Raw genomic sequence first — 23,621 nt, forward strand, 5'->3', positions numbered from 1 at the left:
TCTCGTCGACCACATCGTAGGGTAGAATTTGATACGGCATGGAGAAACGGACGGAGGATTCTCTTCATCACTTGAAAATTTATTTACACGCGCTACACACTATATAGAATGCAAGATATGAACCTTTCGCACACCTCGCCGTTCGCTCGGCAGCGACCAGGGTGTCGGTATCACTGAAAATAATTGCACGTTGCCACGGGAAAAGACACGGTCACGGATGGGTGAACGGCGTCCGTGAGATCGAGCAACAGCCAATCAACAAAACAGAATGCAGTTCTTACAACAACAATCAATTATCATATACAACAATAATAACCAATTATAATGACACTGACAATCACACGATATTTTTCCGACGTGTATCGAGACGAACGTTCGTACGAATGTTTCGTATTTAGGGCCGATCCGACGAACGTTCGTAATCGAAGACGAGTTTCTCTCGACATTGCACAAATCTCTATGAGAAAGAAAAATACGCTACACCAGTCGCGAATCTAAATAAATCGTGAGGAACCCTAGGCCCATTATTTACGCAGAGGGTGTGCGAGCATTCGCGTTTTACACTTTATTCAGCATAATTAGTTACTCGAATCAAAAACGCACTTCAATTCGAGTTTCAAACTCGTTATCGTTATCCTTAATGACGCTACAATTCGAATCGAGCCTTGGCTTTCTGGAAAAAAATTGTTCTACATGAACCTCAGCCTCTTCGTAATTTCCATTAATTGCAATTTAAATAAGAAAGGCTCGTAAATTCTTTACCTTCTATTTCTATTTTGGAGAATCGAACATTTCTTTTTTTTTATTCAGTTATTCGAAAATTTTGTCCTCCAAGGGAGAGTATAAAATAATTTTCTCAGGAAATGTTCGAATACTCGCACACTAATTTACGCCGTCGCAGAGTGGCAGAGTGTTGTACGCGTAGTCTAACATCTGGACATTTGTACTTGACATATTATCGCGCGTATGACAAAATATTACTACGTAGGCATGACTCACACTGTATCAGACTACTATATATTACGGTATTATATATATGTATATATATGTATACGTATATATATGTTACGAGCTCTTTATCAAGTTTCACGTTAGAGAATAATATTATTCACACACGTCATTTCGTAAATGCCTTTACAGTCACTCCGTCGGATACTTTTGAATTTCAAATCTGGAAAGTCGCATTGTATTGTAAAATATTTAGGCGACGATACATTAAAGATCAAGATTGTTTACAGTGAAAGTCAGGCCGTATTCTTCACGCGTATATTATTTGGTCGGGTTTAATACAATGTATTTCTACATGTAGGATGGGCCATGTAAGATATTACAAGCTATTTTCTTGGAATTTATTCGAGATAGGAAAAAAATTCGTTCTATCTTCTTCTTTCTATATTCATTTAAATGTAATTGTACATGCAAAACATATATTTTTTTAAAATAATTATATATTTTCCCCACATTAAAGTATCAAAGTATCAAGGTAAAGTAATTGAAAAATCAATATTTTATGAGATATTTTGTATAAAATATCAAAATCTGACTGAATAAATATCTGACTGAATAAATAAAGTTAGTCCTCTTTCCGCAGCAATGTCACACGAAAGATTCCAAGGAATCTTAAAAGAATTCAGAAAAAGTTGTGTCGCTATCTCGAATAGATTCCAAGAAAATAGCTGGTACCACTTTACGTGGCCCATCCTGTAGAGCGCAGGTATTCCAGAGCTGAAATTTGATTGCATTTCAGGTCGATTTTGTTGTCGACCCATCGTCCCTATCTTGTCATTCGTTTCTTACGAAAGTAACGAACCGCCTAATGTGTGACGCTTTATCTCAAGAATGTTCGTATTATATATAATTATATTTATTACATATTATAAATATGTATTATTACTATTTTATAATTATTATTATTAATATAGTATGTGAGCGTCGACAATGAAATCGGCCCAAAATACGTGCCTAATTCCTAGCTCTGTAAACTTTATATTAATCTTATCGTTCGATAATAATGACATTGATGACGATGCGCCGAGTCGACGATAATCGGCTCTCATTCATACCGTTGAATTCTCTGGAGACTCGTGCGCTTTGGTAGTAACGTTAGTAGTCGATATCTCAGGTACTTACGTTAAAACAGTTCACAATAAGCGACGCGAGTGCTCGTTTGCATATACATATATATTAAATATATATATATATATATATATATATATATATATATATATTCAATCGATGACGAGAAGACGTTACAAGCCCAATTGAACTCGAAATAGATCCGGGAAAAAGGATACCACGATTTTTCAGAGAAACTCGATAAATTTTTCCCTTCTTTACGACTTGCGATTATTATCGCTTATCGCGATTGTATATAGAAAAATATGGTTTAAGGGCATTTAAATCCAGATTTCAAATGAAGATTCTATTAAACGATATCCTGGCCATTCTCGACCTGGCAACCGCGGTTGTCCTTTTCCCTTTGGTCGTCCTCGTCTCGATGAGCTTCTTTCTTCTTGCCATCGTCTTCAGTGTTTCCCGAATTTTCACTCTTATTCGCCGAATTCGAGGAATGCGACTTGTTCAACAGAGAGCTAAATTCGCCGAACTTCAAAATTTGTTCCAATGCAGATGGTTCCACATTAAGCTGAAACGTGTACACGATAGCTAGTATCTGACCAGATCATGAGAAAGAAGCTCAGTTACATTACAGCCGTCATAAAAAAGCGATGCCTGAGGGAAAAATTATGATTTCGAAGCGATATAAGAAATAAAATGCGATATTTTAAACGTGACACGAGCATACGCTTTTATGCGACGGACTGCGATTTTAGATTCTCCAATCACTTTTGCGCTACCTTACGTGGTCTGCCGCGTTTCGGCCTCGTCGGGAACGAGGAGAGTAATTGCTCTTTCCTCTTCGGCCATTGCAGGTGCGCGTCCAAATGTTGCTTCAACTTGTCTTGCCTGGCGAACATTCGCGGGCAGATACTGCAGGCGAACGGTCTTTCGCCGGTGTGCACCCTTCTATGCCTCGCCAAGTGCGACGCTCTTGTAAATGCCAGGGTGCAAAGATCGCAAGAGAAAGGCTTATGCTGCGCTCTTTCGGACTTGATGAGCGTCCTCGTCTCCCTTCCTTCGTTCCCTTCCTTCGTTTTTTTCATAACGTCATACTTCCTCTTCACTCCTACCTTCGGTGATTCGTCTTTTAAAGTTTCCTACAAATCAGTGAGTAGAAACTGTATGTATCGTTCCGAAAGCATTGTCCTTTGCAAGAGCGACGAATCTCATCTCCACCCTTCTGGTATGACGTCTAACTCGCTTACCTGGATGTCCGATGCGATATCCGCGGATTCGTCATTGAGACTCGTCTCGCACTTGATGACTCTCGAGGAATCCTCGCAGCTCGATTCTCGCGAAGTGTCTTTCGACTTTGATTCCTGTGGGTCGCTGTTTCGCGTTACGCGGCCTACGGATACCCTTTTCTGGCCTTTGAATCTCGTCTCCCGTTTGTACATCGGAGGCGGCATACGTTTCTGAAAATTATTATTATTATTATTATTATTATTATTATTATATACATAGAGATGATTGGGAACATCGAGCAAATCTCGAGTTTCCGACCTATAATTATTCTCTACCTTGATTTTAATTGATTAGAGATTGATAGATTTGCGAGTAGTAAAGGATTATGAGATGAGAACTGTAATTCGTTTTAAATAAATAATCTTTTCTTATTGGTCTCTAATCAGCAGGACTTCTTGCACAATATCTCAATCGTGACTGAGTAATGCGAACGCTCTTGATATAGACCCTTTCAAAACAAGTCAAAGCGCATGTCACTCGAGCTTACAATTTGCGTTTCCGTGGATTGCGGGAGTTCGAAACTGTCCTCGTGTCCGTCGATCACCATCGGATCGTCCTCCACTTCGATATCATCCACTTTGTGGTCGTCCATCGAATCGACACTCGGATGCTTCGGCAGGAAATGAATCACCGACGGCTCCTTGATGTACTCGGTAGTGTGCACTCTGTTCTCGATGTGACACCGTGGCATTCGCGTCTCGACTCTGGTGTAGAGATTGCGATCGCTCTCCTGATTCTTCTGCTCCCCGGAGAGGCCGCGTACCTCCAGGTCGGTGGCAGTTTTTATCAGCGAGGGAAGATGCTCCTCCGCCACATCGATGGAGCCTCTGTACATGAAGTCCAGGAGGCATTCCATTTCCTCGACGGCGACTCCTAAGCGATGAAAATCATATCGGATAAAATAATAAAAATCATAATAATAAACAAAAAATACTAACTAAAAAACACTAAATAATAATAAAACATACTCGTCAAAAGTGTTACAAATTTTTTTCCCAAATAAAGATAACGACCAAGTATGTTGTACTTCGTCGTTGCCGTTGTGCTGAATACCTTTTAAAATGAGAATAGGTTGTTCTCCGTAGTGCTCCTTAAAGACTCTTTCGAAATAAGGACTACACGCCGCTAGCACCAGCCTGTGGGCTCTCAGCATGCCGCCCTGACAAGCCAAAGTTGCGTCCGTCAAGGATCCGCTCTTATAAAGAGTCTCAAATAAACCCGACAAATTCGCCAGATGATTGTTCCATGTAAGGTTGAACGTTTTCTCGCCCATCTTTATCGAGAATTATCGATCTAGAACACAAAGATTTTATTATATTCTCGCGATGCCGTAGTAGGACAAATTAATTTAACAAAAGAGTAGAGTAGCTTTTTTATGTACGTGAATGTTTTTTTTTTTCCTAGTCGAGCACGTTAAACCAATAATTAAATTAATAATTAAATGCACGCGTACAATGTTTGCGTGCATCGGGAAATATTCCGACAAAGTTTTAGAACGCAAATTACGCTCTTCGATAATCTCAAGTTCTCAACTTTAATTAATTATATCCCACGACAGATCTCGCGTCTCTTTTAAATTCGCATTCATTACAGTACGCCATGTTTATTTATATACTGCTTCGCGTTATATATTTCATAAATAACTAATTTTCTAAAAATCTCCAGACACTCTTAAAAATAAAATGTAGAAATATGATTGTGAAAATGTTTTAAACGGCACGTTTTGATCCATGACAGATATTTTTCATTGTTGTTTCATGATAAAAAAAGAAGAGCAAATTATTATTGTAATTGTTTATTTGCTAAAATGAAAATAGTTACACGGGAATATGTGTGTTTTATTTTAAAAACTCTGTTTTAAAACGATAATTTAATATTTCTGGAGTATTTTACGCAACGCTAATTGACTCGCCGGGGAAAACGATCGCCCGTGGTTTATGCGCGTCGCAGACGCGCGGAACGCGAAGGATTCGTCAAGGATGCGCAAAACCGAGAGATTCGTACAACTACGTAAAATTACGCGTCAAAATTATCCCTGGTATCAGTGGCGATCGAGATTTTCGATCGAGTGTAACTTGTAACGCAGGAAACTTTCCGTACTATTATAGCGGACAATTATTAGTCACGTACACACACACACACACACACACACACACACACACACACTCGCGCGCGCGCGCGCGCGCGCGGCACGCATACACGTACACGCGCGCGGAATGCTAATATCGTTCTCCGCGATATATCCGTGATCGTTGCATCATAAGTGAAATAATCGCGTCGTGAATAGAACCGCGCGGCGGGGCGGCGCGGTTTCTCGGCGCGCTTTTATAATCAGCACATTCCGCACAATTATTGCAATCCCGCGCACGGCGATGTGCCACCGACGCGTACGCGCCGTTTCCGCCGTAATCGACCGCGCGTCGCCAAACAGTCGCGTCGTCCCGTATCGAATATCGGCCGGTGGCCTCGCGACGTTTGGATCTCGCGCTCGAGATGCAACTCGCACTCTTTCGCGAACTCACCTCCGGACGGAATCCGCTCCTCTTTCTCGGTACCGCTCGCGTTCGCGTTCGCGTCGAGACCGATTCGAGAATCCACACCGATTCGGAATTTTTCCTGCGAGCGTGCTCCTCCTCCCCCTCCCCCCTCTCGCCTCACGCGTCCGATCGCCTATCGCCTATCACGTCGCGGGTTCACGTGTGCGGACGGACGTCGTCGTGTTTCGAGCCTCGAGCCATCGTTGTTGATAAACTCGCGATGATGTATGAAACTCGCGCGCGCGCGAACAAGAGATCTCGGAGGAGAGGTTCTCCAGGAGAGGCCCCTCGCGCGCGGTTCTCCCGCGTTCGTTTCGCCGTGTGCGTACGCGTGTGCCGTGCGCGTGTGTATGTGTGTATGTCGGGTAGGCTAACAACAACGGGTAGTCATGCGCAGACGTGAACCCTCGCCTCGTTGCCTCGATCCATAATTTTGTTGGTGGACCCCCCCACGCATTTCCAAGGGATTCCCGTTCCCCGGTGCGGGAACGGGCTAAACGCGCCCTTTTTTCCCCCATCTTTTCCCGCGTCCGTCGGGCAACGCGAAACTGGAAGAAGATTCCTTGCGAATGCAAAACGCGGACGCGAGCCCCCCGCCGAAATCGATCGGCGATGATTACCAGAGGGCCAAGATCCGAACGAGTCCGAGGCCTGGGGACGCTCGGCCGAGTGTCAAGGAGGATTAGAGAGGACTGACGCTTATGACCAAACTCGATTCTCAGTCAGTCATCGAGATAAGATAAAATAAGCTCGTCGTTAGGAGGAAATGTAAAACGGATGGGAGAACGTTGTAGGGAGAGATCGCGAGGAAATCACGTGCGCTCACGCACTCGCTCTCGTACGCTGGACGTTCTGTCCAATTTATATATATATATATATATATATATATATATATATAATATTCTGATGATATACATAAAATCATTTAATTTCACAATTTTTGCGATTATTTCGCATTGGCAAGTGCGTCGTTCCGATGACAACGATACCGCGGAGCGGCCTTGAACGATGCGAGTCGTCCTTCTATCGAGCTCGCGTAACGGGCGTGTAAACGCGCGGTAACGGCGACCAATCCCCGGGTGCGATTTGTCGATTGATCGGGAGAAAACACGGGTCGAGATGGGACGAGCGAAAACAACGAGGGAAACGCGCTGACTTTCAAGCGCCCGGCCGCGAAGCGCGCTGGTAGCGCGTAACTCACGTGCGGCTTACGTATACGCGGCAACGACGACGACGACAATGATGATGATGATGAGGAAGAGATGAGGAGACCGAGGGGGCGGACAATGGGCGAAAAAAGCGACGGCCAGCCTCGCACGTGATCGCCCGTACGTCCCAGGAATGCGCGAGAGACTCACGCGTCCTCAAGCGCGAAACCACCAACGGCGCGAAAGACGTCGGGAGTCGCCGTCGTCTCGGTGCCTCCTCTCGTCGAGCTCTATTAATATCCGCGCCTCGACGTCGACGTCGCGCTTTCGGAACGCGCTTCGGCGGCGACGGCGACGGAGGAGGGAAACGCGACGGGGGGGAAACGCGAGAGAGCGAAGGCGAGGAGCAGCAGCGGGGCTCACCTCTCTCCGCGCCGCGCTCGCGCGCGCGATTTCCTCTCGATCGCGCGGAGGAACGCGCGCGAAAGTCAGTCTCGCGTACGACGGCCACCCTCCCCCCTCAGATACCTGCGATACCTCTCCAACGTGGAAACTCCGATTTTACTCAGGGCGGACGACGGTCGCGGGGATCTCTCCTACCCCCTTTTCCCCGGTATACCAGGCCCAGGTGGAGCGATCGGAACCTTTTAGAGCTGGCACGACTTAGATAGGTAATAAGGTAGTGGTACGGGCGGCGACGGCCTCGATGTAGTACGTACACTCTCGCTGGAGGGGTATTCGCGGTGTGCCGCGGGAGGGAGACTAGATCCGCGAGGGGCACGGCGCGCGACCGACGTGTAACGCGACGTGCTAGGGCTCCCTCAACCGAGTAGCGACTGATATCATTTCCAGCGGGGGACTGTAGGGTCGGCGGCCAGAACCCCACCAGGGGGTCTTCGTGCAACCCCCACGCGGCGTCGTAGTAGTAGTCGTGTACACCGACGTTGCCACGATCGCCGCCGCCGCCGCCGCCGCCGCCGCCGCCGCCGCCGCCGTCGACGTCGTCGTCGTCATCGTCATCGTCGTCGTCGTCTCAAAATCTCCCCGCGCACGCACACGCGCACGCATTTACACGCGCACACGCGTAGCGTGTGCCACGGGGAGAGCATCGTTTCTCTCTCTCTCTCTCTCTCTCTCTCTCTCTCTCTCTCTCTCTCTCTCTCTCTCTCTCTCTCTCTCTCTCTCTCTCCCTCCCCTTCTTCTTCTTCTTCTTCTTCTTCCTATTTTCCCTCTTTTTCTCCCCTTCGACTGAGCCCCGATTTTACATCGTTCGTCTTTGTCCCTCGGAATCGGATAGTCTCTCCACGACGGTAGTCTCTCGCTCGCGCGCGCCTCGACGCTCTTCCCCCCTTGGGGCCCCTCTTCGCAATGCGTCGCGGGTGCCTTACCAACGCCCGGCGTATCGTATGCGTCGCAACGCGACGTACTCACCAGCGACTTCATCCACCCTCGCGAATCCTCGCCTCGACGAGGGGTTGCCTCTCGTTAGGCGAGAACAACGCTGCTTTCTTTTCAATCAACGAGAACTCGAGTTTGTATAATTTTTTTTTTTCTGTATTTTTCTTCCTTTGTGTTTATATACGAGAGAAACGCGGTATTTGCGGGAGAGACGAAGATAATTGTAATCTATGTCCCGATACGACGCGGAGATAGCTCGATATTCTCACGCAGCACCATTAAATGTAGGGGTGGCACAAACCGAAGGACACAACGCGCGTGGGCGGTAATACCTACACGTAGGGTGTGTCTCGTGTCACAAGGGTATATTTTCTTTCGCACAGTTTTTAAATTAAACTTCTCCTGGGGAATACATCGCAATCAGTCATCATTTATCGAAACTTTTACATCTTTTTGACGTATATATCATATATCACTTCATATAACTAGATATAACTAGATGTAACTAGATATAACTAATAAGAGATTGCAATAAAATTCTATCTTAGTAAAGGAAACTTGATATCAAATGAGGGAAAAGCTTAATTTCGTTACGTGCTATTCCCCGTAAATTTCAAACAGTTCTTTACTTTTTAGTTCATAACTGGGAAGGTGTGGGAGTCTCGACCTCGATTTTTTTATCAGGGAAAAATCGACTCGAATCAACTGAGAAATTTGCAGTCATAAAAACAAAAAGAAAAAAAATATAAATCTCGCATCGGAGAACATTCGGCATATATTTTATCCTAGACGTAAAACGTTGTTTCAACTTGACGTATTCTCTGTTAAAATTGACTCCCTCGAAGTTGGAGCCCGTGTCGAATTAGAGAAGGTCAGGCGCAGCCGTCCTTCTCCGCCATTAGCGTCTTCGAATTCCGTTTGTATCGCACGAGCGATAAGATATCCGTCGCTCGCGGAGGAATTCGCCCGCTCGCGGGAGGGACGGGAGGGGAGGAGGGGCGGCGAAAAGCAAAATTCGCTCGCGAAAACGGCGCGAGCTGGAAAACGAGGCGGCGGCTTCACGCTCGCGCGAAAATTCGAGCCGCTTCGGCTGAAGACCTTGGAACGCGAAACCGCCTTCGCTCGGTGTCGCAATACGGCGACGAGCACGCTGACGTAATCCCCGGCGTGTATATTCGCTACCGTGTCGACGAGACGCGACGCGACGCGACGCGACGCGACGCGACGCGAACGCATCGCCGATGAGACGATATTCCGCCGGCGATCTTTGTCGCTATGTATATATCTACGTCGCGCGTTTATCAGTCGCAATCAAGCGAGCGTGAGTCGCCGCTCGCGATTCGCGAGATAGAGAATTACTACGTCGCATCTCCGATGTAGTAAACCCATTGATTTTTCGTATTGTTGACTCTCTCGCTCCTTCTCTTTCTCTTGGTGACCCAGGCGAGTCCGGCGAGTCCGGTAACTGATTTGGGGGCAGCGGGCGAATATCGATTCGTTATTTTTAGGGGCAGTCCATCCGCTGTGTGGACCCCACCTATACCTCGTTCCCGGGGTTCTCGAGCGGCCCTTCTCGATGATGGTGTTACCATGGCGCGTGATTCGTTCTAGGAAAACTGAAATTTTTATCGACGATAACGTAATCGTTTTTCATCCTGCGTCAAAAACTGCAATCAAAACGCGGATTGAAATAAATTAATTTTGTGTAATAATGATCTTCTTTTTCCCTTCTTTTTTACTTTAATATATATATATATATATATATATATATATATATATATATATATATTTTCGATTTTAATATATATTTTAATATATATATATATATAAATACAATATGTAATAATTTAATAAAAATATTTAATTCCTATATAAATGTAGTCATATTAAGCATAGTAGAGATCAAAATATTGCGACAAAATATAAAATATGTAGTCTATTGTAACGTTATTATCGGCATATAACTACACTGAGTTACATTCATATGAAAACGTTGTTACCTGATATCGATAATATTTGTTACTTTGTCACATACAGTAATTTGAATCATGATGCGTTAAATTACACGTCAATAAAAATAAATATATTTACAATAGCGATTTGTGTATGTAAATTACATTGAACATTCGTCATTACATTGATGTCAGTTATATTATATACATTAGACATTTCTATATTTTGACAGCATAACGATATTTCGTTATTGGACGTTACGCGTCACCAGTGACGTAACATTGTCTAAGACAAAAAATGCCGTTTGTTTCTTTTTTTCATTAAAATCGATTTTTCATATACAATGGTCTTAAATGTACTTAAAAGTGCACTTGTATTTTATTTATCGCATATTTACATCAAGACCATGTATATAGCCCGTTAAAAAATTTGAGGTTCTCCAAGATTTCTATTCTGATTGGATCAGGATTGCAAAAGTGATTCAATAATTCCTGGTTGAATCCACAATCGCTTAAATTTTCTTGACCAAAAATGTTAGACGGTACTTTTGTGTTATTGGAATCTTCTTCCTCCGTGCTAATCGTACAGCCTATAAGAGTATAAACATATTATATATTGTTTTTGTTTTCGTTCTTTATTTTACAAGATTTCGTCAATGCGTATATTTACGTATCTACCATGTTTTGCCGTGGAAAATGAAGTTGTAGACGCCAATTGCGCGCAGCTTGCCGAATATTGTTCTAGTTGACTGGATTTCATCAAATGACAGAGAGAAGGCAACACGTGTGGCAAGAGTGGTCCTCTCAATTCAAGAGAGTAATATTTGTCATTATTATCGTGCACTACACTTTCTCGAACCTTTATTATTAAAAAATAACAAAAATAACATATGATATAAGAATGAGGTTTTATATTAAAAAAATATTGTTAAACTATATATTCTGCCAATTAAACGATACTTTGAGCGGTTTTAATGTAGCACCGTGAAAACCCGTTGGAGCTAAAAGCGTCGGTGGAACACCGGCTAATACACCTGTCGTTGCGATAGCTGATTTACAATTAATTAAAAAGTTGAACAATGCTTGCGTCTCTACGCCTCTTACGAACACGAGGGACTGTCTCAAGTTATCTATTTCGCTTTCCTTCTCCAAAGTCATTCTTGCCTAAAGCGAGATGTAATATTAGGACAAATTAAAAATGCAAAATATTATTCACGCATACCTGTGAGTGATTAATTTTTTTAATTTCCGAATTTTCCACTCCAAGACTCTCAAGCCATGCGTCTTGGGTTTCATCGTCATCTTCTTCTTCGTAATTGTCATCCTCTTGCTGATGATCTACAGTATTAGACGTAGTGTCTACAGTCTTTGAGTCAGAATCTCCTGTGTCGGATCGTCTTTTCGAATCTTTCCTTAACGGCATAGAATATTCTATTTCTGAAAAATATAGAAAGAGACACAGTTAATATTTTACACAAACTTTAATATCGCGGAATGTTTTCGTTTCAATTTATCTTCATTAAAATTATTTTTTTAATTATAGGTTCGTATTATATTTTTATAGTTTTATATATATATATATATATATATAAATTAAATTTGATTCATAAATAAATAAAGTAAACGAAATTCTCTACCTTCTTGTTTCAATGATTGACGAAATCCTCGTGTTGTTGGTGTTACAAGAGCATGAATCTCCGACAACCCGCAAATACCAGCGGCACGAAAAAGCACTGTAAATGTATTTGCGCACACATAGAAGTACGGACATTGTTTTACACGCAATAAATGAAATAGGGATCTGAAACTTTCGCACCAGTCTCGATACAAGGCATCTTTCATATTTTGATTGTTTGCTATCGATACGTTATTTGCGAGAGATGCGCTCACTTTGCCAGCAGAGCGAGGAAATAATTCTAACCATGGTAAAGATGGATGTTGCCATATCAGGCAACACTGATGAAATCTAAACAGAATATGTAATAAGTATTATAAGGTTTGAAAATACAAATAATCAAATAGTAACAAAGATTGATAAGACCAACCTTGCATTCAAACTGGTGTCTAAAGTGGTCTCTTTGTCTCCGATATTCAGACATCTCACGAATCCTGTGGTACCCGATGCTTCTTCGCTTGTTTTGAGTTTGCTGTTCCATGGAAAAGGTTTTGGAGACATAAATCTCATTTTAGTTTTCAACGTCCAATCTATAGGGATATGCTTTACACCTTTAGGAGCGCTTACGTCAGAAATCTGATTAGTCAATTCTAATTTTGAAAGAACGTTGGCGAAAGTTAAGGAGTCATTTACAGATGAATCTGTCGTTAACTTTTTTTGTTGAATATTTAATAATTCAAACAAGGTATTGTCATTGCTAATCTCTAGCCCAGCTGATGCTATATTTTTTTGTCTCTTGCATGTTTCATTGATCACAAAAGGATTTTTTCGCTTCTGAGATATACGACTATTACTGGAGTTAAGCGTATCTAAACTCGTAGTCGTTAATTGGGTGTCGCCAGTGTTAATGTTCGTTTTATTTATCCGAGCTTGAAGTGCACGTTTCCTTAATTTCAAACGATGCAATTGCATCACTTGATCGGGTCGCGTCCACTCCAATGTACTTGCATTTTCGCATTCTGCCATTGGCGCGTGTAAAGTCAAGCCTGACATGCTCCTGCAAAAAAACTGTATAAAAATAAAAAAAATATGTATATGTACGTAAATATAATAATTATATTAACATATTATCTCAACATATTTATTTCAACAAATATAGATTAATTTCAATTTCGGTTTAATTTACTTTTTATTTTTTTTACTTCTAAGAATTGAAAAAAATTAAAAATATTTAAATCGAGACTGAAAGATTTATCTATGTTATCAGAAGAGGAAATTAATATTTCAAATACGGATTAAACTTTTCACTTTTAACTTTTCACATAGATAACATTTTGAAAGAAAGAATCACATACCGTGTTTTTATCACCGATCGCTCCTCAATCGATCGGTCGTCAATGTAAATTTTATCAGCTGTTCAATAATGAGGTTAGGAAGAAGATAATATACACAATACACCTCTCACGGCTATCACGGCGCATGACATCCCGCGTGAAGTGTGATCAGAATCGGTGGAGTACTATGATTGGCTGATCGCCCCAACCGTCTCGATGTTTCGAGAATCGTAACTCGCGCTTCGATATGTTTCGAATTGTCAATGTAGTGCGCGTCGTGGTGGATCTTTGTGCGCGTTTGAATCTCTTCGTCGTCCATTGATGAGTTTCTTGCGATAATTTATTGTGTCATACAGCACAGTTCATTCGAGGGACGTCCTGAGAATATTCTTAAGCCATTCTCTTATCCGTAAGATGTTCTTTGCATCTCTAGAACATTCCTTGGAGACTATGTTGTATCGAGCCTGTCCTTTGTAAGGTGTAAAAACTCGGATAATTCGCATCGAAGATTGCCGAAATCGTGATCTCGATACTGACAATGTGTTTTTCGCAATCTGGAAAATCCGACATTTCATTCTCTATCGCTCCTTATATATTCCTTCGTATTGTTTTCTCGCCAAAATACAGCAGCAAGTAAGTGCATAGATCATTTATGATTAGCTATGGTATTCTCATTATTAAAAATCCACTTTTCTCGCTATTGGTAAGTCGAAAAATTTTATCTTTTATTCCGATGGCTGTACTTCTTCGCTTTTGTAAAGCCGGAAAGTGGCGCCGCCTAGAGCGCGAGCGTGGAAGTTATGAAATATGAATTTCTTTAATAGAATGAATGAATAAAATTAATTAACTACGATAATTAATTCATTTATAAATAAACCGTAGAAAATAAATTTATTTAGTTTTTTTATACGGTATTTCGATATTAATTTCGATATGTTTCCCATTTTTATACTGTATATTAATAATCTCTGACATTACATTACAAGAATGAGATAAATAATATATTATAGAGAAATATACGTTCCTTTTTATGTAAAATATGTACCTTCTGAGAATATTCAGATTATATCATGTTTATTTCTTTCATATTCATATAAAAAAGTGCAATCCGATTTTTTCTTTTCCTTAGTATGTTCCTGAGATTTTATTCTAACATAAGAAGTATATTTCATGACTCTATATGTCGTTCTATACATATACTATTTAATATTTTTAGTTATACTGAATGTAGACGTATTTCTTGGGTAAAAAACTTGAACATACAAATGTATTCAGTATAGTTTTTATATGTAACGTTATGCAAATCCGGAATATGTAAGCAATATGCAGAATTTGCTTGCACGATACCCTCCAAGCGTTCTTAGAATCTACATGCGCTGTTACATAATAATAATCGTATACATAATAATAATAATATAATAGTGTACTATGTATATCACGTTTGATACGCGTGGACTTCACTTCGTAACTACGTAGCTACGTAGAATACTTACCTGATTACGAATTCTATCTCGACGTAAGTCTCATTGGACGAGCGAGATGAAAAATGGATGATAATAAAATAAATGGACAGTAATAAAGGTACAGTATAATGAAGGTAGAAATGACAAGACGTGAGGCAACAAAGTACAATGTTCGATCCTTATTTTTATTTCGAAACATCAAAGTTTTCCGACGTTCAAAGTCAGTCAGCAGCGCGATAAATCAATGACAAAACGACTGTTGATTATTATCGTCAATTCATTAAGCAACCCCGCGATGGCGAATACTCCCCCCCCCCCTCTCCCTTTCGAATTCGTCGACTCCGCGTATCGACTGCGTGTACCGGAACACGATTCACGCGGTCCACATCGACGACCGCCTCGTGTAACATCCTCGTCGAGTATCTCAGGCGTGAAGTACATTAAACCGAATTACCGTGTGGTGTAATATTTTTTAATTCGGTGCGTCGGTCCGTTTCTCGTGACAGCGTGAACCGAGCCTCACCCGGCCGATTCGCAAAGCGCGAATCTAAAGCGACGCGTACATTGACAACATTCATTGATCTAAAAATGTCTTCGACACTCGGGAGTAGGAAAGGAAAGTAGGAAGAATTTGGAGTACCGAAGACCCCGATTTATTATCTTATTCCCATTCTCTCTTTCTCCCTCTCACTCTCTCTCATTTTCTCTACCTTTCTCTCTCTCTCTCTCTCTCTCTCTCTCTCTCTCTCTCTCTCTCTCTCTTTGAGCATGCCCTTGCTATCTGTTTCCACATACGTGTCCTCTGTCATACTCTCTCACCTCGCACCTCGCGCATTCTCTCTACATTCTTGTCTTTTTTTTTCTTTTTTTTTTTTTTTTTTTGGCACAAAGTCATCCGGCACTAAGTAGCTTAGCGGTGACCAGTAGTGGATGTCTTCTTCACCGTGGCCACAGTATCGGTATGAAGAAAAACATCGATAGGATGTGCGACAAGCTGCTACCACTTCCGGAGAAACCGTCGACGCCGCTGCTGGCGCCGGAACTTTGAGCGGCCTCGGCTAGACCTAGAAAAAAAAAAAATCGCACCCTTTCACTGAGAAAAGGAGAGAAAAAGGCGATCCCCCGACCGCCAAACTTTCCGTCGCAACAATCGGGACCGACGATGTGTTCATGAGCGGCGATCCACTTTCTACTTACCGCCGATAATAGATACGTGATCCTTCCCACGTGATCCCACTTTGTCGAAGCCGATTTTAATCTCTGAAAGTGAACAGGACGGTTCGGTTGGAAAGTCCCAGGGCGTATCAGAATGCAAAGCGCGTGTTCTTTCGATCGCGAGTGCATAACTCACCGTATAATCTCAAAGTCCCGTCCGCCTTTCCTAAGCTATTCGTTGAGACGCATTTGTAACTACCGACGTCCCTATCCGTGAATTTTTTGATTAAGAGCCACATCAGAACCGTGTATCCCGTGCGCTCCTCCCGCACGCTATATTTCGGTCTACGAATCACACGGACAACACAAGTTTATAAAGGCTTGTTTTTTTCCAGAACCGGGGGGAAAGTGAAAAATACGTCTCTGCTGAACGAGCGCGCCCTTTCGGTGCCACTTTTCCGTGTCGTGCAGAAACATCCCGCGTTAACATCGCAGAATTATATATTTATATCGTCACGCACGTGCAAGTTATATTGCCGTACAACGTACCGTTGTGCGAGATACGGCAACATTGAAACGTATTCCATATCTCGGTGGGAGATCTAGAGGACTTTTTCGCGAAAATTTAGTGGCGATCTTTCAGCAATAATTATGCTACGTGACTGAAAAATATTTATTTACTACTGAAGATTTAATATTGAAAACCAATAAAAAAGAGTGACGTTTTGCGATTTAACAACGGTCGATTTAACAACACATTTATCACATTTGAATTATTGCAGAGAAATATTTTTTCACTTGGAATTGTTATTGCAAAATCAGGAATATTTATTATCTCACGTTATTATGACGTCGCAGAGATCGAGATTTATCGGCATCGCCAAAAAGTTTCATGCTGTATGGATTTTATCGCTATTTTATACCTCGAATTATATCATCACGAGCGATTATTTGTATTAAGAAAATAACGAGCGGGGGGCTCACCCTTCCAATAACATTTCGTCTTCCGTGCCTCGTTGATTCTTCACCCAATAATTGATCGTGTTCGGGAACGCTTCGACGTAGCACTCGAGCTGCACGTCTGTACCCAGAGGAGCGCCCAATAGCTGGTTGGGTGCTTTTACGACTGGTGCGACTATGGAAAATAAAATGAGTCTAGAAAATGTGAGCGGAGCCTTTTCCCCGAATGTACGAGGGAAGTTTTTAAGGCTCGTTTTTTAAGGAGGAAATGAAAATTTGATTCTTATCTGTACGAACGCGGACGTCAAAATCAAGCTTACTTCCTGCTTGTTCCTCCGTGAAATTTCTAAATTAACTTTAAATTTTACCTCTCGATATGAAACAGCTTTTTGAAGCTAATATTACGCTCGAGACAGATATTCGAACGAAATTTGTTTTGGGGCTTATTAAGTTAGAAACGAAATGAGCAACCAGTTTCATTTTGCAGCAAATAATATTATTGTCCTCCCAATAAAAATCAAATTTACATCTTTTTCCTTTTGAAAGCTTTCGCTTTATTCGAGCTTTCCTCTCCGGAGTATCGGCGATTTTCTCTTTCAAATCGCGATAACTTACGCGTCTCTATTGCATGAAAAAAAAAAAAAAAAAAAAATATTAGCAGAATTACTTTCGGTGAAAATGTAATCTGCGAATCGGATCGTGACGGATTGGAAGGGATCGTGAATGGAGCTTACAATTCACAGCGAGCGTCACTCGCTTGCTAACCGCTGGCGGCACGTCGTTGCTGGCGATGCAGAGATACGCCCCCATTTGCCGCCTCTCGACACGGTAGAAATGCAGCAGCGAACCGTTGTAGTGGTCGTGCTTCTCGAAAGTGCTACCACCTGCGTACACGGGAAAAACATTTTACCATGTTCGCGGAAAAATCGATCGATCGCGATCCCGCATCATCCCTCTGCCTTCTTCCCTTCGCAACCAACCTCGCAAACAACCGAAAACAACCCGGAGCCCGAAAAACAACGAGGCTCGATTACGATTGGACTACGGATTACTTCATTTCCCGATTAAGGAGCGTTGCGCGAAGCGAGCGCGCGGACGAGGCGCTTTGAAAGTTCAGTCGGGCCGGAAACTTCAAAATCAGACGCGGATTTGACTGGCGGACTGAGAGAAAGAGAGAGAGAGAGAGAGAGAGAGAGAGAGAGAGAGAGAGAAATGACGAGAGAAACGGAAGAGACGAGCGCTCAAATCACCGTGGGCCACCGGATTATTAAACAAGCTCGGTGAATATTCGTAAGGGAAACGCGCGCGCGCTTCGATTCAGTGATTCAGCGGGGATAAACGTTTGAAAATAAATCTCTTCGGAAAACAGCGGCCACGAATTCAAGGATAGCTGATCGTACAAACGAGATATGCAGATAGTTACGCCGACCAGTTTTGGTAACTCGAGAGACTCGAACGACCGTGAATGCGAGCGTGTTCGCCAATTTACGCGACATAGCTTCTCTCTCTCTCTCTCTCTCTCTCTCTCTCTCTCTCTCTCTCTCTCTCTCTCTCTCTCTCTCTCGATCTCTCTCTCTCTCTCTCTCGATCTCTATATACGCGCACAAGCCGAGATACCATCCAGAGGAACTCTCGGTTGCTTGCGGCTTTGCTCTCACGTTCCACCCGTCTTCGAGGTCAGTTCACAAAGAGGAACTTGTTTCAACGAGAAACTTACTCGTTAGATCCAGTCATCTGCTATCTTACACCCAATCTACATATCCGAAGAATAGTGCGAAAAGTCTTACGATTTACCACCACCGATTTACCATCAGTCTAGTCACTTTCTCTCTGTCTGAACCAATCTTGGGATCATGATCTCTATCGTCGTCGTCATCGTTGTTGTCGTCGTTTTGCGACACGAAAGAAATATCGATAAGCAACTGGGACTTCTCTCTCGACAAGATGTCATATTTAATTCTTCGTCGACAACAACAACTAAAAAAAATTTCGCGCTCAGAATCAGATAACGGAGAGAAAAAAAGACGATTGCGCGTTTTACGGTTCGGCGCTTTATGCATTTTCGCGCGGGTTAATTTTTTTACGAGGGAGAAAGGAAAAAAAGAAAATCTTTGCAAAAAAGATGAGACAGCTAGATTTTACGATTTTGCCCTCTGGCGTGACAAGATCGATAACGAGGCGGTAAGTGCAATCGGGAAAGGATTCGTCCGCATCCCCGGACTCCGATAATAGTTCGCGCTTTAACGCGTCTCGACCCAGTAACTACGAGGTAACTAAGATATTAGTAGCACTTAATTATCCTATCAATATTGAGTTATGTTTGCGTCGTTCAGCATCTGTTATTCACGAGAATTTCGCATCCATCTCGCGCTATCTGAAGTGTATTGCGTCATGCCGTCGATTTGTAACAGAATAGGATCGAAATTAAAGATTTATTTTTCCTTCATTTGCCTATGTCACTGGCATTTTTTATCGTCAGTTTTATATTTGTGTCATGAGGATTTTATTCAAATCTGCAGCAGGATATAGATTTACGCTATTTGAACCCGGAATATCTACTCTCTGAAAAAAACCTAGAATTCTCGAAGTTTTTTTTTTTACTCTAAAATATCAGAGGATATCATGAAAATTTATTGCAGCTTGTGGAACTTTTTGAAATTTTATCTAAATTTAAATTTAGATTTTAACTTTTATTCTACTTTCAGACAAAACTTTTTATAATTTTGCTTTTTTAATGCAATGCTTTTACGACATTTGAATAAACACTCTAATCGATTATTTCGCGTAACAGAAAGTTTCAAAAATTAATCAACACCACTTTGTCACATTTGATTCTGAATTCTGGTAATGTATTGAAATATCCAAGATGGCGTTGAAGTTACTTGGCATTTGTCTTTTTGAGAAGAAAAAAAATTAATATTCTAGCAATATATCGTGGATGAACCTACAAGATTTTGTTGCCGATAAAAATACTTTCGATAAAAATACTCTCCCATCGTTCTTCGTAATGTGACACTGGCAAATGAGAAAAAAATATGAAAATTTGAAATTTTCAATAGTGCCTCTCCTACCCGCCGTGGAAGCTCTTATGACGATGGGTTCACCATCCTCCCTCCGCCAGGAAACTCTCGGAGGTGGGTGTCCTGTCGCGCGACAGCTCAAGGTCGCGTTGTCGCCCTCCGCCACTGCCAGATCGGCGCTGGTGTCACCCCCGTAAACGATGTCGGGCGGCACTGCGGAGCAAACGGGTCATATCAGTAAATTGGTAACGGCCCCCTATCCACTCTCTTTCTCTCTCCTGCGCGGGTACTTTATGAAAGTCATTACGTAAAACCGGCACTTCGCCGGGACGTCTTTGAAAGAACAGGCATCCTCGAGGCGCGTTTACGGTAAGGCCGAGATAGGGGGCAACGGGCAAGAATGGGTGCGCTTAAGTAGAAACGGAGGAGGGAAGGGAAGGTAATTTCACGGGAAGGAGGATCTTTTACGTTATAGTTTGGCGCACGCGTTTTCGGTTTCGTACGTCCGTTCGAGTAAACTCAAAGGCTTTGCATATGCAATGTGTTCCCCGACTCCTTTCTCGCGTATCGATTTGCATGCTTCTTAAATAGACGTTTAAGTAACGCTAATGTTATGCATTACTTTTTGGTGGAGTTTGCAACGTCGTCTTTGATGCTTAACAAGCACAATTAAAATTGATACTCTTCCGCGAATGGAAGGCGAATATGGGCACGGCGAGGTATGGGAATAAATACGATTTGAGAGAATTATCGCTGAAAAAAATTAAAAAAAAAAAAAAATAATGTTGTAAAGAGTTTTCAAAATTACACAAAGAGCCCGCGTATTAAATTCCTGACGATTTTAAATTTTCAATACCGATTACATTCCCAATTATATGCATTATCAGATTAGTTTAATATTGCATCGTGGCAAAAATCAGATGCGGTAAATAAATAATCAATCGCGGAACTAAATTTTGTATCACATGTCATATTAATGAAATAAATAGGCGACACGCGTATAAATGTTTGAAATATTACCGTGATCACTCTATTAATTATCACCTCGCTGTCGATATCTGAATTTGCGCGATGAAACAAAAGTAATTACACGTGCTTAATGTCGTCGCTAAGGACGACGCTACCGGTCGGAAAAGCTTGCGAATATCACGAGAGCCTAAATTCGAAGCTACATTAGAGATTTATAACTGCAGGCTACGGGCTGCATTATGCGCAAGATTTCCCGCTCCATTCCCGCCGGAACAGGCCGGCGTGACGCGTATGCGACACGGCTGGTGATAAGAGACAACACTTACCGTGTATGTCGAGACAACCGAGTTCGGATATCATCGGGCTGGTGTTGATCTGGCACATATAACAATCCCTGTCGGTCTCCTTCAGCTGGCGAATGTGCAGACGCCACGTGCCGTCGACGATTTCCTCCGTCGCCTGGCTACTTCCGGTCACCCCGGAAGCGCTGCCGGACGCACCCCCGGTGCTCTCGTAGGCGACCGTGATACGCGCATTATGCGTCACGATCCTCGTGTGGATCGAGAGAATCGTCTGGTCCGAGGTGCGCAGCCAGCCGACCTGGAAAATCCCGCAACGCGAATGCCGTCGTTTCCTCGAAACGTGACACACGTCGATCGTGATTGATCGTGAGATTTCGCTACTGGTCTGGAATGACGTTCTCTTCTCGCGCGGGAGAACCAAAAATATATATATATATATATATATATATATATATATATATATTTACACGGTGAGGAAACTGCGGACAGTAGTGGCGCAGAAACTAATTGCGAAGTAATTACAAGGAAGTTATAAATTAAACCGAGTAAGATGACGCGACGTGAAAAACGAACTTGAGCGTAAATACGCGCAAGGGAGGGAAGGGAGAAAAAAGTTTGCAAGCAAAACAAAAATAAGACGAGCGAGAGTTGACTCTACCTTGAACATTAAAGTAATATTTATATATTTCGGATTTCGAAGGCGCGGGCAACGGGAGGAGATTCGTATACACGGCGGTCGGCAAGAAGCTTTAATTAACAACGGCAGAGATGATGTATAAAATGTATTAGTTACGAGGCAACGAGCAAGCAGGACGGATTTAAGCGGATTGATTCCGGAAATTTATTCAGGTGAAATATAGGTCGGTATTCCGCATACAAAAAAGAATGAAACGCACAAAGCAGTATAATATTCTATGGACGATCCCCCCTAGCTAGCTGCTCGGGGGATATTGTGCGATACGAAGGGAGATGGGGGTATACGATATCGCGGTGCGAATAGCTAGAGATTTGGTGGTAAATACGAGTCTTAACTTAGACTTAGCATGGCGCCATTCGGCTTATCTTAATTCAGTCCTGCCGCCGGGACTAGCCGACTTTCTCAGTAGAACATTCTCAGTGGAACATTCCTTTATTAAGAATTCCTTTATAAGGAACACTTTACGGATGAAATCCGACGTTCGCCACCCTCTGTTAAACGCCACCTCCTCCCCGTCTCACTTACCTCGTGTCTCTGAAATCCGACCGTGAAATTTATTACTAAATGCGGCCCGATGTTGACGGAGGAGAGCGAGAATGACCTCGGTAGATTAGCGGATTACGCTTCTGGAAGAAGGAGCGATTCCATATCCTCGACGTGGCAAGGTCGAAAAACGACCTTTTTTTTTGGCTCTACCTACCCCGTCACGGATTTCGAGACGAGTTCCTTTGGCGAGGTCAATTTGACTCGATCTAAGCACGATTTGTTCTACTCCTCCCGTGTGCATCGCTTTATTTTTATGTGTGTGTGTGTGTGTGTGTGTGTGTGTGTGTGTGTGTGTGTGTGTGTGTGTGTGTGTGTGTGTGTGTGTGTGTGTGTGTGTGTGTGTGTGTGTGTGTGTGTGTGTGTGTGTGTGTGTGTGTGTGTTACTTCTGATGGAGAAGAGCGATATGAAGATTAAACGCACGTTTGCGGAACAAAAAAGGGGGAGGTAGGGAGGGGACCTATCCCCTTCCTAAGGGGGAGTCACTTTTATGGCAAATTTTTCACTAGCGGCAATTCAATTTCGCCGCGTGGCACGTTCCCGACGAAAGCTACGTGACCTTACGTTTGCGATATCAGGACGAGTCGACATTTGTTACGTTGCGTTCTATCATCGTTGCTCCTCGGCTTGACTCCCCCCCCCCCCCCTCTTCGCTACCCCGCGCGTGACAAATCCGTGCGCTTAAGTCGAAAGCCGAACGGCGTTGCGCGTTTGGCGTTTTAATTCGAGTTCTCGCGCGTCGATGGGATTCATCCGTAAACCACGAGACCGGAATTTTCAGTGCCTGCGCGCGCGCGCGCGCGAGGAACTAGAAGAAGGAAGAGTCAAACGATCATAAAAACGGCTCTTCGGTATTCCGAACGCGACCGCTTTGGCGCAGTTGAAATCCCATTATGGGATAAGTGCCATCAACGCGCCATCAAATGCGTGCGAATTTAATCCCGTTCATAGCCCGTTCGTGTTTACGCCCGCCATTCCCGGCATCATTACCTTGTATTTGCGAATGCTTATGTTGCGAACGCTGCAGGAGAAGGTGACCTCTCGGCCAATCGCGGCGGTTTGATTCCCAACTGGCGCTACGAAAATCGGGCCCGTGGCACTGTTCGTCGAATCTGAAACATTCATTTTGACTGATTTAACGACGAGACATCAGGTTTGATTTAA

At 42.9% G+C, this 23,621-nt stretch overlaps 3 protein-coding genes across 10 annotated transcripts in view; all 3 read right to left on the reverse strand.

The window, feature by feature from the left end:
- Nucleotides 1-58: 58 nt before the first annotated feature.
- Nucleotides 59-7,900, reverse strand: LOC105425047 (uncharacterized). 5 transcript variants are annotated; one of them, XM_089083082.1, is made up of 6 exons: nt 7,768-7,900; nt 4,417-4,656; nt 3,851-4,236; nt 3,324-3,533; nt 2,856-3,215; nt 59-2,644 (listed from the first exon to the last, which is right to left on the reverse strand). In XM_089083082.1, exons 2-6 carry the CDS (start codon nt 4,634-4,636, stop codon nt 2,426-2,428), a joined length of 1,395 nt encoding a protein of 464 aa, XP_088939208.1. In that variant the 5' UTR covers nt 4,637-4,656; nt 7,768-7,900; the 3' UTR covers nt 59-2,425. The 5 variants fall into 5 exon arrangements, with proteins under 5 accessions (XP_088939208.1, XP_011633897.2, XP_011633894.2 ...); XM_011635595.3 differs by having other exon boundaries at nt 7,586-7,873; XM_011635592.3 differs by having other exon boundaries at nt 7,577-7,872.
- Nucleotides 7,901-10,507: 2,607 nt separating this feature from the next.
- hd (humpty dumpty) lies at nt 10,508-13,505 on the reverse strand. 3 transcript variants are annotated; one of them, XM_011635597.2, is made up of 7 exons: nt 13,369-13,505; nt 12,444-13,081; nt 12,036-12,364; nt 11,621-11,835; nt 11,359-11,562; nt 11,077-11,257; nt 10,508-10,988 (listed from the first exon to the last, which is right to left on the reverse strand). In XM_011635597.2, the coding sequence occupies exons 2-7, from the start codon at nt 13,064-13,066 to the stop codon at nt 10,798-10,800; spliced, it is 1,743 nt and encodes a 580-aa protein (XP_011633899.2). In that variant the 5' UTR covers nt 13,067-13,081; nt 13,369-13,505; the 3' UTR covers nt 10,508-10,797. The 3 variants fall into 3 exon arrangements, with proteins under 3 accessions (XP_011633899.2, XP_011633900.2, XP_088939134.1); XM_011635598.2 differs by having other exon boundaries at nt 12,444-13,070; nt 13,369-13,504; XM_089083008.1 differs by lacking the exons at nt 11,359-11,562; nt 13,369-13,505 and having other exon boundaries at nt 12,444-13,070.
- Nucleotides 13,506-14,974: 1,469 nt separating this feature from the next.
- The window catches only part of LOC105425049 (lachesin), a 29,772-nt gene continuing 21,125 nt past the window's right edge, over nt 14,975-23,621 (reverse strand). For both annotated transcript variants that reach the window (XM_089082987.1, XM_089082993.1), the window contains exons 2-9: nt 23,448-23,569; nt 21,241-21,514; nt 19,997-20,158; nt 17,660-17,809; nt 16,950-17,100; nt 16,162-16,310; nt 16,008-16,070; nt 14,975-15,874 (exon numbers count right to left, since the gene is read on the reverse strand). In XM_089082987.1, the coding sequence (XP_088939113.1) occupies nt 15,750-15,874; nt 16,008-16,070; nt 16,162-16,310; nt 16,950-17,100; nt 17,660-17,809; nt 19,997-20,158; nt 21,241-21,514; nt 23,448-23,569 (1,196 nt within the window). In that variant the 3' untranslated portion in view covers nt 14,975-15,749. The remainder of the gene's footprint in view (nt 15,875-16,007; nt 16,071-16,161; nt 16,311-16,949; nt 17,101-17,659; nt 17,810-19,996; nt 20,159-21,240; nt 21,515-23,447; nt 23,570-23,621) is intronic.

Source organism: Pogonomyrmex barbatus, unplaced genomic scaffold, assembly GCF_055798465.1.
Source record: "Pogonomyrmex barbatus isolate J1 unplaced genomic scaffold, ASM5579846v1 scaffold1, whole genome shotgun sequence".
NCBI lineage: Eukaryota > Metazoa > Arthropoda > Insecta > Hymenoptera > Formicidae > Pogonomyrmex > Pogonomyrmex barbatus.

What these genes read in the sequence shown, in the direction of transcription:
- LOC105425047 (XM_089083082.1), bottom strand. Translation starts at nt 4,636, where the DNA reads ATGGGCGAGAAAACGTTCAACCTTACATGGAACAATCATCTGGCGAAT. An exon ending in ACCTATTCTCATTTTAAAAG is followed by an intron (nt 4,237 to 4,416) that starts GTATTCAGCACA and finishes TTCATCGCTTAG; the next exon opens with GAGTCGCCGTCGAGGAAATG. An exon ending in AATCCACGGAAACGCAAATT is followed by an intron (nt 3,534 to 3,850) that starts GTAAGCTCGAGT and finishes AATAATTTTCAG; the next exon opens with AAACGTATGCCGCCTCCGAT.
- hd (XM_011635597.2), bottom strand. Translation starts at nt 13,066, where the DNA reads ATGTCAGGCTTGACTTTACACGCGCCAATGGCAGAATGCGAAAATGCA. An exon ending in TCAATCATTGAAACAAGAAG is followed by an intron (nt 11,836 to 12,035) that starts GTAGAGAATTTC and finishes TATATTTTTCAG; the next exon opens with AAATAGAATATTCTATGCCG. An exon ending in AAAAAATTAATCACTCACAG is followed by an intron (nt 11,563 to 11,620) that starts GTATGCGTGAAT and finishes ATCTCGCTTTAG; the next exon opens with GCAAGAATGACTTTGGAGAA.